We start from the raw sequence: 17,697 nt of genomic DNA on the forward strand, positions 1-17,697 counted from the left end.
GCAGTGAAAACAGGAAGATTTTAAGATTATTGCATGCTAGCAAAAAAAAGCTACAACAGTGAGTGTGACATGTTTACCTGAAGTTCGTCCGGCAACAGTTGCTTTCCAGGATCATGAAGAATGTAAAATGCGCAGAAACATGCAAAACATCGGTTCATTCCAGGAACTAGTTTATAACCTGGAATTAATAACAAATACGAGTGATTCAAGTGATTAGCTGAACGCGGTAGCGCGATACCTAGCTCCTTGTTCGACAGCATCCAAAACAAAATCGACTGATGCCGGAGCGTTAGTGTTTGTGACGTCACCGCGTGAATTAAAACGTGTAATATCTATCGAACCGGAGCAACACAAACGAAACTTTTAACAGCACAAACAAGCACAAACGAAGCACAAACGAATGGCACCATTCCCGACCCATTTGGATGAAAGTGGGGGGCTGGGTGACGTCACCACTCGAAATAAAAAAGTGTCATATCTCTGGAACCAAAGCAGCACAAACGAGCACAGATGCACTATTAACTATTTCACCCTATTTTTGCTAGAAATGGAGGGCCAACTTCACGCTGATGGACTAGGCGCGCGCCGTTGACCAGTACGGTGTGATAGACTGGATCGTGCTAGTCTAAGGAGTTATATCAATGGAATTAGGCCATAACTCATTGAGAAACTGGGTTTCTCGGGAAACTGGGTTTCCCCTGCGGATAGCACGGAAGTGTAAATTAAGGGTTCTGCGGTCCCTCTAAAACCGAATCGTGTTATTCAAGGAGTTATATAAATGCTATTAGGTCGTAACTCGTTTAGAAACATGTTTTCTCGGTGCGGAAAACTGTCTCGTGTCCGAGATCTTACATTGTGGGGACAAAGGATGGACAAAGAGTGAGGGGGAACTGGAGGAGTCTTGTGAAGGTTCCCGAGGACTAGTGATGGGTCCAGCGACACTGAGGCGTCGATGCGTGCGCCGAGCTTCCAGGGCAAACCCGTGTCATTGAGCGTACTGCTTTAAGAAAGTCACGTGACCACTACCGGAACCGTGTCGACACAGCGGTCGCGCACCAAACTGTGTTTATAAGGATGCGCATCTGTCAACAGGATGCACGCTCAAAACAAGCATTGCGTTATTGGCGCGTTACTCTGCGTTAAATATCCGCAAAATGGAAGACGTCACTGGTAAACTCAAGTTTTCTGCCTTGTGCGCACTCAGAGGTGCAGCGCTATATGTCAGCAGGACACGTTGCACGTACGGAAGACCCGCTCTTATACTGGAAGTCCATGGAGGCAACGTTCCCTCATCTATTTATATTAGCCACACAGGCGTTGTGCACACCGGCCTCTTCAGTGTCTTGTGAGAGGATCTTCTCAAAGGCGGGGGAAATTGCCTAAAAAAAAAAAAAGATATAAATAGACTGAATAACAAAACGCTGGAGAAACTATTTTTTTTAATAAAAATCTTTAATTACAATGAGTCCATTGTCATTCACAACACTTTTACTTAGGCATTCAGACAGATGTTCACTTAATTTATCAACTGCGTCTCGAATATCAACGATTTTTTTTATGAAAGTATGTATATGTAAAAATAATGTGAATGGAAATGCCTAATCAATGGAATTGGATAAAATTAGTTTGACAGATCAGAGTCTGATGACCCGGTCAAATTTTTCCTGCAAGTCCACCAGGTGTCAGTATTCAGCAACACAGTGTCAACACAGTGTCAATACAGTGTGTCACTGTGTCAAAACAATACAGGATGCCTCATCTACCCATCACTACCGAGGACTGCAAGAAATCTTCTGATAAGGCTGAGGCTGCAAAGCAGGCGTATACATCGAAGGAGCACAGACCTCAACCACCAGCAATTTCTGGGATTACTGAACCTCTTCGAAGATCAACAAGAGTTAGACGACAACCGGACAGGCTGATTGAAAATGTTTAATGTTATGTTATTGTTCCTAAAATTGTTGTAGAGCTGCTTGTTGTCATCAAAAAATGGATAGATATTGATAAGAAGTGAAAATAATTGATAACAAAACTAAATTATTATTATAATAATAATATTTTTAAAAATTAATTAAAAAAGTCATAGGCATTGTTTAACGTTTGAAAGGGAGATGTAATGAGAGCAGTTATGTCATTAGTTACTAATTGGCAGTATTGCCTGACGTGTGTTTGGTTACCAGACGAACAAGTGTCTACGCACATAGACGAGAAGTCAATAAATAAAGAGGCACAAGCTTGCAGCATCACGTTACCTGCGTGACTTCTTAAGATAGAAGAAATAAACTTTACAGTAACCATAAAAAAAACGTATAGTCACCATAAAATAAAAAAAAAAACGTATCGTAAACATACTAAAGCTGTTGCTTTATGTTATTTACAAAGAATTGGTGTTTAAAATCCCCCTCGCTCTTCTTTTTGTCATTTCTATATTATGTACGTATTAATAACTGTGTTTGGTTTGCTAATGTCAATAAAGTTTTTTTTTTTTTTTTTACCAAAAAACGTATGAGTAAATATTTATCATCTCATCAATATTTGCACAACAGAGTACTGAGTTTCGAGATCCTCACAATAGTAGTTCTCAAAATCATATTTCTTATGAATTTAGCTTAGATAAGGGATATTTTATTGACAATCGAATATCAATATACAAAGACAGAAAAAAATGGTGGTGGGGGCGCGAATCTTTTTCTTTTTGGTAGGGGCGGGCGTGAAATAATTGAGAAGCACTGCTAGTATATGCAGACATTATATTCATACAATCTTGCAGCCCGAGTGAACCACAGCATTGTTGCAAGTTCGGGAGGAGAAACTTAAACGTCCCACTGCTGGAGTAGCAGCGGCTTCTCGAGGCAAAGGCGGAAGTGACGTCAGATCTTACGCGCCAATGTGGCGTTATTTTAGTTTTTTTTTTTTTTTTTTTATCAACCGAATTAAAATATTATATAGAATATATATTGAAATAGAACAGCCAGGGGTAAAAACATACACAGAGGCAAAGAAATATATTTGAAAAATACGTGCTTAAAGCATGACGTCATAAGCAAGCGCGCAGCTTCCGAAGGACCTCAACCATATCCACCGACCCGTCCACACCGGAACAAAAACAGTCCACCGCTAAATTCTTTTGATTTAGTGTGGAACTGACTGTAAATTTCTCACAGAATGTCCAGTGCTACTCTAAAGGACTACGACATAATTCATTAAGTCTTTGTGTCCCGATAACTCATCTTCGCGCGTTGATGCTTTTCGGCGTAGTTAGCTTAGCTTGTTAGCTTAGCTTGTTAGCTTGCTAGCCGCTAACGAAAAGAGGCACATGACTCATCGCCAAGCAGAGATCAAGTGCGGATTTTTTGGAATTATCATTTGAAAATGTGTGCTAGAACGACACCCAAGTACAAAGAGGAACTTTGTGGAATAAAAGAAGAGAACGAGCAACATTTTCAACTGCTGGGCGAAGTTAACAAGCAGCCTCCTGTTGTGCTACACAAAGCAGGTTTGTACCCGTCTTACTCTCATTTGCTTTGGAAAGAACGACTTTCTATCGTTAAAAATATGCATCACAACATTAGGTTGTTTGGGGAAATGCGTTCAAGGTTATTGCCGTTTTATTTTTAAATATTGCCTTTTACTTGCCGGTTTGCTGAACAATTGTTTATGCCAAATGAAATCAGTGCAGAAAATAAATGCCAAAGAATAACCATTAGTGGGGGGTCAACTCCGTGTTTTTTTTCCCAGTTTAAAATTTGAACTGATTATTTAACATTTTACTTATTCCGGTTTTTAAATGTTGTTAAAGAAATTAAGTTTGTCACGTCATCATGTTTCAAAACTATGCTGACAGATGTAGTGTACTTTTATATCCACTGTTGGAGTTGAGCCACCGAGAAAATGAGAAACATTTTGTAAATGAATCTTAAATGCCAAAGTTACTCCAATGCGTGATCGTTTTTTGTACTCAAGGAGAATAGGGTCAAATAAAGACTCAACAACAACTGAATAGAGTTCCAATATTTAGTTTCTTCAATTTCTGGCGTTCAGGAAATAGTACAAATACAGATATCTGGGCGGCTTTGTCTTAATCTGACGAGAAACTGTACTCAAGACGAGTACTATCGAAAAATAGCGCGCTGATCTCAGCCCAGCCTCACTTTTTATAGGAGGCTTTTTATGTCAAGGGTCATGTAGGTTGAATCGGTCGTCCTTGCTCCTTCCCCCGGCCCGGCCCACGTTCCAGGTCCAAGGCTGACCCTCTCAGGCAGGCGGCAGTCTCTCCGTCTCTCCTGCTCACATTCCCCTGTAATCTCGTCAGTGTACAGATTGTGTGGTGTATGTTTTCACAGATCAAATTGTTATGTTTTTTGGTGTTCTTGATAGCGTCCCTGTGACGTCCTCCCCCAACTTGATATGTTTGTATCTTCTATGGCCTATGTGGAGAATGTGTTTTATTGTATTTGTCCATGAAGTGCTATCTGGGGTGTCATCAGTTTGACCTGAGCAGACTGAATCTGTTTGTTCTGAATGAGAGTGTGGGTCATGAAAATACTATGTGTTAGGGCTGGGCGATAAACCGAAAATTTACCGTTACCGAAATTTATTAGAATGACCGACATCATTTTGCCCATGTCGGTAAATTCGGTGTCTAAAAAAAAAAAAAAAAGAAGTCTTTTCTGTCTGCGGCGATGCTCATGCCCCTTTAAGACGGCTACAGCGCGTGTAGTCACGTGACTCCTCCCTTCTGAACAAGAATGTAAACAAGACGCGTTCGTAGCTGGCGATTCAAATCCTGAAGCGGCTGACAACGGCTGCGGACGAAGTAACGTTAGTTGAAATTGTTCCTGTCGCGGTTGTCCCGAAAATAAAGTGGACATCTGTCATTTGGAAATGTTTTAGAAATAGAAAATAGAAATAGAAATCCCTTTATTGTCATTGTACTCAAGTGTGCAACGAGATTAGAGGGCTCCCCTCTCCAGTGCAATACAACAATAATACAGACAATATATAAATTAGATAAATAAATAAGAGAGTGCAATGGAATTCAGTACTGAATAGGGCATATAGAAACACATCACAATGCTGTTTTGCAAGGTTAGGGTGGTCTCGTGTGTGTGTGTGAGAGTTCAGTATGGAGATGGCTCTCGGAAAGAAACTGTTTCTCAGTCTATTGGTCCTTGATTTGATGCATCTGTAGCGCCTGCCAGAGGGCAACAGGTCGAACAAGTGTGAGTTTGGGTGGGTATTGTCATTGACGATGTTGAGAGCCCTTCTGAGGCACCGGGCGGTGTAGATGTCCGACAGTGAGGGGAGAGGGCAGCCAATAATCCTTTGCGCTGTTTTGACTGTCCTCTGGAGCCTCACTCTGTCCGCCTCAGTGCAGCCGCTGTACCAGGTGGAGACACAGTACGTCAGCAGGCTCTCGATGGACGAGTGGTAGAAGGCCAGCAGCAGCTTCCTGTCCAGGTTGAATTTCCTGAGGACTCTCAGGAAGTGCAGACGTTGGCGGACCTTCTTTACCACTGCTGTGGTGTTGTGACTCCAAGAAAGGTCATCGGAGATCTGTACTCCCAGGAACTTGAACGTGTGGACCCTCTCCACACACACGCCTTCGATGCAGAGGGGGGGCGGCAGCGTCTTGTTCCTCCTGAAGTCGACGACAATCTCCTTTGTTTTAGCAGAGTTAAGGTGCAGTCTGTTGTCCTTGCACCAAGTTGTCAGTCTCTTTACCTCCTCTCTGTAGGCTGTCTCGTCACCTTCCGAGATCAGACCGACCACTGTCGTGTCGTCAGCAAACTTGACGATGGTGTTGTTGCCGTGGGCCGGGCTGCAGTCGTAGGTGTAGAGGGCGTACAGGAGAGGGCTCAGCACGCATCCTTGGGGGGAACCGGTGCTCAGCATGAGGGTGGAGGACGTGTAGGGGCCGAGCAACACAGTCTGGGGTCTGTTGGTCAGAAAGTCCTTAATCCAGATGCGTGTGAGGGCAGGGAGGCCGAGAGTGTCCAGTTTGGCGACGAGGATGTCTGGGATGATCGTGTTGAATGCCGAGCTGTAGTCCACAAAGAGCATCCTTGCATAGCTCTGCTGTCGTTCCAGGTGGCCCAGCACAACATGCAGAGCAGTGTCGATGGCGTCCTCAGTGGATCTGTTTGCGCGGTATGCAAACTGGTAGGGGTCCAGTGTGGGAGGAAGGCAGTCCCTGATGTGCTGGAGAGCCAGTCTCTCGAAGCACTTCATGACGACTGGTGTGAGAGCAACAGGGCGGTAGTCATTCAGGTGGACGGCTGGTGACTTTTTGGGGACAGGAATAATGGTGGAAGTTTTCAAGCAGGAGGGGATGACTGCCTGAGCCAGGGAGCGGTTGAAGATCCTGCAGAAAACATGTGACAGTTGGTGGGCACATGCTCTGAGGACCTTGCCTGGTATAACGTCGGGTCCAATAGCTTTCCTGGGGTCAATCGCCAGGAGCGCGCGCCTCACATCGTGTTCCTCTACAGTGAGTGGGGGGGGGGTTGAGGCATGAAGTGCGGGGGGGGGTGACCGTTGGGGCGAGTCAAAGCGAGCGAAGAAGCAGTTAAGCTCCTCTGCCAGCGATGCACTCAGAGGTTGTGCTGCTGCCTCGGAAGTTGGTGATGCTCCGTAGACCCTGCCACACCTCCCGTGGTCTGTTGCTGGCAAGGTGGGACTCCAGCCTCCTCTTGTAGTTTGCCTTGGCTAGCTTGATGCCTTTGCTCAGGTCAGCACGAGCCACCCTGTACTGGGCTTTGTCGCTTGACCTGAAGGCAGCGTCACGGGCCTTGAGGAGAGAGCGGACCCTGCTGGACATCCAGGGCTTCGCATTTAGGAAGGTCCGTATGGTCCTGTGTAGGGACACAGTTTCCATGCAGAACTTGATGTAGTCCAGTACACAATGTTTGTAGACATCAAGGTCCTGATGATCAAAGAGGTCCCAGTTGGTGTCTTGAAAGCAGTCCTGTAATTCACTCATGGCGTTGTCACGCCAGGTTTTCACAGTCTTTGTGGTAGGCCTGAATCTGCGCCTGAGAGGGGTGTACGCAGGTGCGAGCTGCAAGGACAGGTGGTCTGACTGGCCGAGAGGGGCGAGTGGGAGGGCCCTGTATGCGTGCTTGATGTTCGAGTACACATGGTCGAGAGTGTTGTCTCCCCTCGTTGGGCACTTGACATGCTGGTGAAACTCTGGGAGTACAGTCTTTAAATTGGCCTTATTAAAGTCTCCCGCTACTACGTGAACGCCATCAGGGTGGGCCCGCTGATGTTTATTGATGACGCACGCGAGTAGCGAGAGCGCCGTGCTAGTGCTAGCGTCGGGAGGGATGTAAACAGCTGTGACAATCACTACCGTTAGCTCCCTCGGGAGAAAATAAGGCCGGCATTTAACGGACATGAACTCGATGTCGGGGGAAGAGTGCTTCTCGACGATCGTGCTATCGCCGCACCAGTTCTCATGCACGTAAACACAGAGCCCCCCCGCCCCTCCTCTTACCGGTGTCCCTCGTCCGATCCGCGCGATGTAGCGAGCGCCCGGCCAGCTGGATGCTAGCGTCGGGGACGTCTGCGTGCAGCCAGGTTTCCGTGACGACGATCACACTGCTATCGCGCACATAGCGGTTTCCCAGGATTTGTAATCCCAGGTCGTCGATTTTGTGGACCACGGATCTGGCGTTGGTGAGGTGCAGACTCGGTAGTGGCTGCCTATGGGGCTGCCGTCGCAGCCGTTGCAAGACACCGGACCTGCAGCCTCGCTTCTGCTTCCTCTCTCTGCGTCGCCTGCGCCGCCTCCCGGCCCCGATGACCAGCCACGGTGAGCCGGGCAGCCTCGCCAGTTCGTTCGGAATTTTGCGATCATAGCAAAATTCCTCTGTGATGGTTATTTCGCATCGATATCCAATGTTCACGATGTCCTGGCGGGTATATCGATGTTGTGCCTCAGTTGATGCCAATAAGAGCATGGGTTCCATGAAGACAATGTTTAAGCAAAAAAACATGAACTACAAAGTGCATCGTAAGCACCTGAAACAGCGCGTCCAACCTTTTCTTTTTCACCACCCACAACACAACCATGCTGTTGACTTGGAGCTTGTGCTAAAAGTTCAAAGTGAGAAGCAAGGTTGGACAAGTGACAACAGCCCATAACGGAGGCGACACCATACGAGAGAACGTCTCAGAGGTGGACGCGATAGCCGAGCACATAGCTAAAGATAGAGCTCCTCTAGTTACAATAGAGCGGACAGGATTTAAACGCCTCATGAAAGCAGCCGACAAGAGGTACGAAAATATTTGCCGCAAACAGCACTTCCGATATGGACAACATCGGGACGGGAGCGGAGACATGTCAAGCATTTTGCATCCACATCAGACTTGTGGTCGAGTCGCAACATGGATCCCTGTTTCAAGCTGGAAGTCACTGACCTGCTCTTTGGCTTACTATGGGCTTAAAAAGGGAGAACGTCACAACCCCCTTTTCCAACTACAAGCCGAGGAACATTTAGTTCCTGGTAATAAAGTTCCTGTGGCCCAGGTGGTTTGCATCTCGACTGCAACTCATAGTTCTTGATAATGTATGCAAAAGACAATGATGACGGAACAATGGGAGGTGTTGTGTTACTTTGTTACTCATTACTGACACCCTCTGGCTGTTAAGCATCATTGCAGTTCCAAAATAATTCAGTGAACTCTTAAAATATTATGGTGTATCTTCGTCGAATTTGAATACATATTGGATAACTTTAAAATATACAGTCATTATTCAAATATGTCAACATGAAAGTCAGAGTGAAAGTGTTGTTGCTTAATGCTTATGTGTAAGAACTTTTACTCTTCAAACGTAATTTTGTTTTAAAATTTATTTAGAAACAGAAATTTTATAAAAATAAAAGGATAATGTCGGAACTTACTCGCAGGATAAATGTCATTTTGGGTAAAAAAAAACCCAAACGTAAATCATACAATAAATAGGGACTCTGATTCCAGGGCCCCTTTAATTCTTTTAGGGATCCAGATTATAATGGAAGCAAAAAGTACCCACGATGAAACTATCTATAAATGCAAAATGAAATACTTGTAAACATATTTCACTTGAAGGATTTCTATTCTATTAATGACATTATGTTGCGATGGCCCCCAGTGGTCTGCATCAATATGTTAGGGTCCCACAACAGGTGTTCCATCAGACGCACACAATAGCCTGTGTGTGCTAACTTCAGCTCGCTTCCAGAAACGTCTGTGACTATGTCAGGAATGTAATCGGCATTAGCCGCAACGTGCTTCCTTTTTAAATGCTCGTTTATCACTGTTGTGCTGCTAAAAGGAGGTTTACATCGTCGGACGTAATTTTGTGAAATGCCCCCATGGTCCGGTCCAAGTTGGGGTCGCACGCATTGCTCCGTGTGCAGCGGGCACAAGTCAAGGTAGCACAGTAGAAACTATAAGACAAAGTCGCCGCCTGACCTTTGACTTGACCAAACCAAATTTGTCTTTTTGTGTCCTGCAGACGTCAGACAAAATGATCTCTGTTCTGTGAAAGAGGAACCAGACTGGACTCACATCAAAAAGGAGGAGGAGGAGGAGATTAACAAGTCACCACTGAACTTTGTCCCGATAAAGACTGAAGATGAAAACAAGGATGACAGTGAGGACAACAGAGGGGCGGAGCCTCCAAGCAGCAGCTCAAGTCATCACGTGACAACAGAAGGTGATGAAGACCACTGGGGGCCATCACAAGCACATAATGAGGACACATTATCACACTCTCCTGATGATGATGATGATGATGCTGATGGGCAAGCCAAAGGTGAAAGGGCATGTCACACTGACTCATTAACTTCAAAGTTGTCTTTAAAACCGCACACAAAAACACACAGTGGAGAAAAAACATTTTCTTGCTCGGTTTGTGGCAAAAGCTTCCTGCATAAGTCAACGTTCACAATTCACACAAGAACACACAGTGGAGAGGAGCCTTTTTCATGCTCAGTTTGTGGCAAGCGTTTCTCTCAAAAGTCGCATTTAACCAGCCACACAAGAACACACAGTGGAGAAAAACCATTTTCCTGCTCAATTTGTGGAAAATGCTTCTCTCAAAAGTCACATTTAACAGAACACACAAGAACACACAGTGGAGAAAAACCTTTTTCCTGCTCAATTTGTGGAAAATGCTTCTCTCATAAGAAGAGTTTAACAGAACACACAAGAACGCACAGTGGAGAAAAACCTTTTTCCTGCTCAGTTTGTGGCAAAAGTTTCTTTGATAAGGCAAGTTTCACAAAACACACAACAGCACACAGTGGTGAAAATCCTTTTTCCTGCTCAGTTTGTGGCAAGAGTTTCTCTCAAAAGTCAAATTTAACAAAACATAGAAGAACACACACTGGAGAAAAACCTTTTTCCTGCTCAGTTTGTGGAAGATACTTCTCAACAAAGTCAAATTTACAAATCCACACAAGAACACACAGTGGAGAAAAAACATTTTCTTGCTCGGTTTGTGGCAAAAGCTTCCTGCATAAGTCAACGTTCACAATTCACACAAGAACACACAGTGGAGAGGAGCCTTTTTCATGCTCAGTTTGTGGCAAGCGTTTCTCTCAAAAGTCGCATTTAACCAGCCACACAAGAACACACAGTGGAGAAAAACCATTTTCCTGCTCAATTTGTGGAAAATGCTTCTCTCAAAAGTCACATTTAACAGAACACACAAGAACACACAGTGGAGAAAAACCTTTTTCCTGCTCAATTTGTGGAAAATGCTTCTCTCATAAGAAGAGTTTAACAGAACACACTAGAACGCACAGTGGAGAAAAACCTTTTTCCTGCTCAGTTTGTGGCAAAAGTTTCTTTCATAAGGCAAGTTTCACAAAACACACAACAGCACACAGTGGTGAAAAACCTTTTTCCTGCTCAGTTTGTGGCAAGAGTTTCTCTCAAAAGTCAAATTTAACAAAACATGGAAGAACACACACTGGAGAAAAACCTTTTTCCTGCTCAGTTTGTGGAAGATACTTCTCAACAAAGTCAAATTTACAAATCCACACAAGAACACACAGTGGAGAAAAAACATTTTCTTGCTCGGTTTGTGGCAAAAGCTTCCTGCATAAGTCAACGTTCACAATTCACACAAGAACACACAGTGGAGAGGAGCCTTTTTCATGCTCAGTTTGTGGCAAGCGTTTCTCTCAAAAGTCGCATTTAACCAGCCACACAAGAACACACAGTGGAGAAAAACCATTTTCCTGCTCAATTTGTGGAAAATGCTTCTCTCAAAAGTCACATTTAACAGAACACACAAGAACACACAGTGGAGAAAAACCTTTTTCCTGCTCAATTTGTGGAAAATGCTTCTCTCATAAGAAGAGTTTAACAGAACACACAAGAACGCACAGTGGAGAAAAACCTTTTTCCTGCTCAGTTTGTGGCAAAAGTTTCTTTCATAAGGCAAGTTTCACAAAACACACAACAGCACACAGTGGTGAAAATCCTTTTTCCTGCTCAGTTTGTGGCAAGAGTTTCTCTCAAAAGTCAAATTTAACAAAACATAGAAGAACACACACTGGAGAAAAACCTTTTTCCTGCTCAGTTTGTGGAAGATACTTCTCAACAAAGTCAAATTTACAAATCCACACAAGAACACACAGTGGAGAAAAAACATTTTCTTGCTCGGTTTGTGGCAAAAGCTTCCTGCATAAGTCAACGTTCACAATTCACACAAGAACACACAGTGGAGAGGAGCCTTTTTCATGCTCAGTTTGTGGCAAGCGTTTCTCTCAAAAGTCGCATTTAACCAGCCACACAAGAACACACAGTGGAGAAAAACCATTTTCCTGCTCAATTTGTGGAAAATGCTTCTCTCAAAAGTCACATTTAACAGAACACACAAGAACACACAGTGGAGAAAAACCTTTTTCCTGCTCAATTTGTGGAAAATGCTTCTCTCATAAGAAGAGTTTAACAGAACACACAAGAACGCACAGTGGAGAAAAACCTTTTTCCTGCTCAGTTTGTGGCAAAAGTTTCTTTCATAAGGCAAGTTTCACAAAACACACAACAGCACACAGTGGTGAAAATCCTTTTTCCTGCTCAGTTTGTTGCAAGAGTTTCTCTCAAAAGTCAAATTTAACAAAACATAGAAGAACACACACTGGAGAAAAACCTTTTTCCTGCTCAGTTTGTGGAAGATACTTCTCAACAAAGTCAAATTTACAAATCCACACAAGAACACACAGTGGAGAAAAAACATTTTCTTGCTCGGTTTGTGGCAAAAGCTTCCTGCATAAGTCAACGTTCACAATTCACACAAGAACACACAGTGGAGAGGAGCCTTTTTCATGCTCAGTTTGTGGCAAGCGTTTCTCTCAAAAGTCGCATTTAACCAGCCACACAAGAACACACAGTGGAGAAAAACCATTTTCCTGCTCAATTTGTGGAAAATGCTTCTCTCAAAAGTCACATTTAACAGAACACACAAGAACACACAGTGGAGAAAAACCTTTTTCCTGCTCAGTTTGTGGCAAGAGTTTCTCTCGAAGGTCTCATTTACGAAGCCACACAAGAACACACAGTGGAGACAAGCCATTCAGTTGCAGCGTTTGTGCTAAAGAATTCTTCACTAAACATGGTGCGGAGAGTCACAATTGTGCTGGTGAGAAAAGCAGCGATCCTTGAAGCTTAAAAAAAATACAACAAAAAACTGAAGCAACTGACTCTTTGTGGTAAGATGTAAATGTGATTTTGAATGAAATATGATAAATTAAATTTTGCAAAGCCCTTTTATTGACACTAAGCCAATGTGATCATTGCCAGAAGAGCCATTGTGTCTGAGTGACGATGATTTGTTTTGGTGTTTACATCAAACATGTAAATAAAACAAATTGCCATTGCCTAGAACAACATTTTTTAACATTATGTTTTTCAGTTGTCTTTTTAATCGTACCTAATGGAAAAGGTGTGAGAAGAAACGGTGCTGATGATATCGGTGCCTTCCACAATCATAAATAAAATCACTTGTTCCACTTGCTCAACTGGCCTTCATTACGCCGTGAAAAGGTGAAAAATAGAACAAGAAGTTGAACGATAAAAAGAACAAGAAAGAGAAACGCAAATAGTCTCAGTTTCTCTCAAAGGTTTTGGAATGTCAGGAGTGGGCAACTTGATGGCGACTGGAGTCAGCGCTTGTTTTCTCGGTGTGTTTGGCTGGCTCGTATATGTATGGTCCATTGAACAAAACTCAAACTCTTCAAATATCCCCTCACATACATTCAATATTTCGCTTTCTGAATAAATTTTTGACTGGCAAAATACACTTTCTAGGTTGAGCTCTATCAATCGTTTGGGGTTTGTTGCGAAGCAGAATCTCACTTCGGAAAAAAACTATCATTTTGTCAAATATACCAATTTTTTTTTTTCATGCTGTATTATATTTTTTATACATTGGATTATTTATATATTGAAATAGGAAAATATTAAAATTTAAAATTGGAAACCACATACAGACTTAATTCAATTAATAATAAATATAGAAACATTTCATAAATATTGAACTAATTGAGAAGAGTCCTGATCTTGAAATAAATATTGAATTATAAAAAATACTTAAAAAATTAATTCAATAACCCGACCTGGGATGAGCGGCAGAAAATGGCTGGATGGATGGAATAATTTAAATTGCATCCAAATTCAAAAGAACAAATATGTTAAGAAATATTCAAGTGTGAAATAAAAAGGTTTAAATTGTTGAGAATTTTACATACTAAAATAATTGAATAAATATTGTATTATTACATAAGCAAGCTTAAATATACATTGAAATGAATTAAAAAAAAGTCGTATATTTTTAAATGGCCTAATATAGATATGGGAAGAAATTCTCTTTATGAAACTATGAAGGGACTGGAGCTCACAGAAGTGACAAGTCTTGGTTCTGAAGTTCCGATGTAACCAGATACTGCCCTGAGAGAAAATAGGCCTGAGCATTGTTTATGGTGGGGGCAATTCTCTCGCCAGGTCAGTGACCTTCCAGGGTATGGAAGTAATTTAAGGTGGTCACTCATAGACTGGTCGTATCAAAGGGGAGACGCATCTGCTCTCCCTCTGGGGGACTTTTGGAGGGAAATCCCAAAGACTAGCGGGATGGGAATGCCTCTGCAACAAGGGAAAATTAGATATTCATGTCCTATTTGGGCATTCCCTATAAGAAGGGAATGTCTGAGAGGGGGCTCGCACGTTTTTGGGGAGACTTCTTTTGACATCAGCATGTGACGAGAATAAATTTTTTTCGAACCAGTTCTTTTCCATCACCAATCCAGCCTGGCTCGGCTGCCTCTCCGGAAGGCAGCAAGGACCCACACTTCAAAGACAAAATATACGACATATTGAAAGAAAAATAATACTCAAATATTGAAATAAGTAGAATTGAATGAATAAACAACAAATAAATAAATACCTCCTGGAAAATATCATTATTTTCAACATTTGTCAAATTTTTTCTTTCTTGCACATTCTTAATCGTATTTTTAAATTTTTTTTACTTTTACTTTTGAAGTTACTTCAGTGCATTTCACACCTGTGCCTTCAAAGAAGTCCTGCTTCGTCCTACTTGAATGAATCCACATCAAAATACCATCATTTATGACACCACGGCTGGACAAATAATATCCAGAAACACACTCCCGCACCACTGAGTGAGTGTTGGACGATATAGCTTCTCTTGAAAGGTCCGACTTGAAAATGTCCTTGCAAGTGGATCTGAAATTAAATCCACACTTTTCCCTCCTTCGGCCATTGTGGTTTAAAAAAAAGCAAGAATATATTTTAGATTTTCGAACGGCCGCCAATTACGACTTTCGAGTGTGTTGATTCAGCATAGCGCCGCCCCCTCACGAGTGAGTATCCAATCATAAAACGCGTTCATCACCCTCAGCATAAGGCCAGCGAAAAGGCTCACTGTAACCAACTCGTGATCTGATTGGCTATCGCAACCGTCTAACGAATATGAAAGCTCATTGACTTTGACAGAAGAAATGCTCGCACAATTGCATCTTAAGGCCTCGGAACGAATAATGCGCGCTCCTCGTATTGTGAAACCTGCCCAGCAACACGAGCTAGCGGAATTCCGATTGGATTCAAAACCCTCACCTAAAAATACAACGCTCAGCTATAATATGACACCAATGCGACGATTATGATTTTTTTTTTTTTGTTGATTATGTTTGGCCAGCAGAGGACCCAACACTGAGTTACTTCATAGCCTAAATTAAACTTTACTTTCATCAATAGAGTTAAAGTTATGCTTTATTGTAGGCGTTATGTAAGAAATAGTGAAGGATTATATTACGATTGCTGGCATTATTTTAAACACTTACGGGACAAAAGTTCAATTATTTAATTTAGCAGGTTCAGATTTACTGAATATGTTCAACGTTGATAAACAAAAAGCATTTTTCAAATGAAAGTAGAAGTGCAGTGCATAGATAAGATTGACTGGGATTGTAGTCATGGTGTTTACTGATGTATTCATATGCTAAATTTATATGACTTCGTTTAAATGTAAGACCTCAAACTTGCACACACAGTATTTTCATGACCCACACTCTCATTCAGAACAAACAGATTCAGTCTGCTCAGGTCAAACTGATGACAAACCAGATCGCACTTCATGGACAAATACGACAAAACACATTCTCCACATAGGCCATAGAAGATACAAACATCAAGTTGGGCGGGGGAGGACGTCACAGGGACGCGATCAAGAACACCAAAAACATAATCTGATCTGGGAAAACATACACCACACAATCTGTACACTGACGAGATTACAGGGGAATTTGAGCAGGAGAGACGCAGAGACTGCCGCCTGCCTGAGAAGGTCAGCCTTGGACGTGGAACGTGGACGGGCCGGGGGAAGGAGCAAGGACGACCGATTCAACCTACATGACCCTTGACATAGGAAACCTCCTATAAAATGTCAGGCTGGGCTGAGATCAGCGCGACATTTTTCGATTGTGCTCGTCTGAGTACAGTTTCTCGTCAGATTAAGAAAAAGCCGCCCAGATATCTGTATTTGTACTATTTCCTGAACTCCAGAAATCGAAGAAACTTAAATATCGGAACTCTAATCAGTTGTTGTTGAGTCTTTATTTGACCCTTTTCTTCTTGAGTACAAAAAAAACGAACACGCATTGGAGTAAGTTTGGATTTTCAGGTTCATTTTCGAAATATTTCTCGTTTTCTCTGTGGCTCAACTCCAACATTTTTGGTGACCCCGACGTGATTTTCTCAAAAAGGGAGTCCTTGCGGCTTGTACTTCACACTCTACAATATTCCAGGCCTGGACAATCAGAACAAAGGTAGGGGAGAGCCTGTTTATTCAAAGTCTCCTGATTTGTTATATTGTAGAGTGGAAAGACGTGGCCGATTATTAGACCGTTAAATTTTGTCAGTGTTTCTGGATATATTGTTTCTGGACTTCAGGAATGCTTTGTATAGAATGTAGATTGCGCATGGATTACTAGTAATATTGGAAGCGTACGCAGGTGAAATAAGTAGGGGGCTACTGTTGTCGGCCGGCAACAGAAATTAGCACCCGGAGTCAAAAAGGGGGACTCCTGCTCTGGCAGTCGAAGAAGGGGATGCACAGCTGACTAGCAGAACGTGTGCACGGCGATCCCAATAAAGTGACGCTCAGTATAGTTAGTATAGTATAGTATATAAGTGGCCTGAGGCTGGGAAAGATTCGAACTTTCGGACCGCCATTATCTGTCGCTGCAGAGGCATACACGTAGGAGGGAAGTGCACAGCTGACGAGCTGATGGTCGCACTGCAACCTCAATAAAGAGTGTGCAGTCACGGTAAAAGAGCGTGCAGTCACGGTATATGTGGTTGACCGAGGCGTGGAGCGTTCCGGTTGCTGGAATATAGAATAGATTTTAAGGTGTTCCGATATTGTTGACAGTTTCTTGCTTTTGCGGTGTTCCAATGTGGTTCACTTGCTCTGTTCTGTGTTTGTGCTGTTGTCTGTGTGTTAATTGTGACGTTGTTGTGTCATTGTCTAACTGCCTATACGTTGTGTGTGTCCCGTGGCAATTTGTGGCCCTTGCTGTGCTGCGTTCTACTGGGTTGTTGTGTCTCATGTTTATAATTCTCGGGTCTATGTCTTATGATACTCAATTGGTTTAATGTTAGGGGGTGTAAGAGAAAGTAGAGTGTTAATGTCTGGTGAGTGATGATAAAAAGGAGAGAGTGGGGTTTGCGTCCCACACTCACAACAAAACATGCTTAAAGTAACGTGTGGTGCATACAATATATCGTGTGAAAGTTCAAGCGATCGTGTGAGTGAATGCAACCCTGAAGCAGAACAGGGGGAAACCTAACGGTGATAAGATAAAACTGCCTGATTGGTTGGAGTGAATAAATATTGAAGTTGTGGATATTTTGGTAGTACAGAGAGGAGAATCCAAAACACGGAAAAATCTGTGATAGGATGGACCTTTCTCCGATGAGAGTTCCACATTGAGTCGTAGTTGATTAAAAATGGGGAAATGGTGGGAGTGTAAAATTACGATTGGTATAAAAATTTCAGGGGATGATTAGCAATTAAGGAGAGGATTGGCGATGAAATTACTTGAGATAAAAAGTATATGAAACCGAAACACAAAGGCTTCATTGCGCATGTGTCTTCCGGACGTACGAAATGTGACT

The 17,697-nt window shown here is 42.7% G+C and overlaps 1 protein-coding gene across 1 annotated transcript; it reads left to right on the forward strand.

The window, feature by feature from the left end:
* The first annotated feature begins 8,391 nt into the window (after positions 1-8,391).
* On the forward strand, positions 8,392-15,318 carry LOC148342438 (uncharacterized). Its single transcript, XM_088286264.1, has 3 exons — positions 8,392-8,415; positions 9,619-12,504; positions 15,301-15,318. The coding sequence occupies exons 1-3, from the start codon at positions 8,392-8,394 to the stop codon at positions 15,316-15,318; spliced, it is 2,928 nt and encodes a 975-aa protein (XP_088142390.1).
* The last annotated feature ends 2,379 nt before the right edge of the window (positions 15,319-17,697 follow it).

The sequence above is a fragment of the Idiotropiscis lumnitzeri genome, chromosome 2 (assembly GCF_059441095.1).
Source record: "Idiotropiscis lumnitzeri isolate Australia: NSW breed Sydney's pygmy pipehorse chromosome 2, RoL_Ilum_1.0, whole genome shotgun sequence".
NCBI lineage: Eukaryota > Metazoa > Chordata > Actinopteri > Syngnathiformes > Syngnathidae > Idiotropiscis > Idiotropiscis lumnitzeri.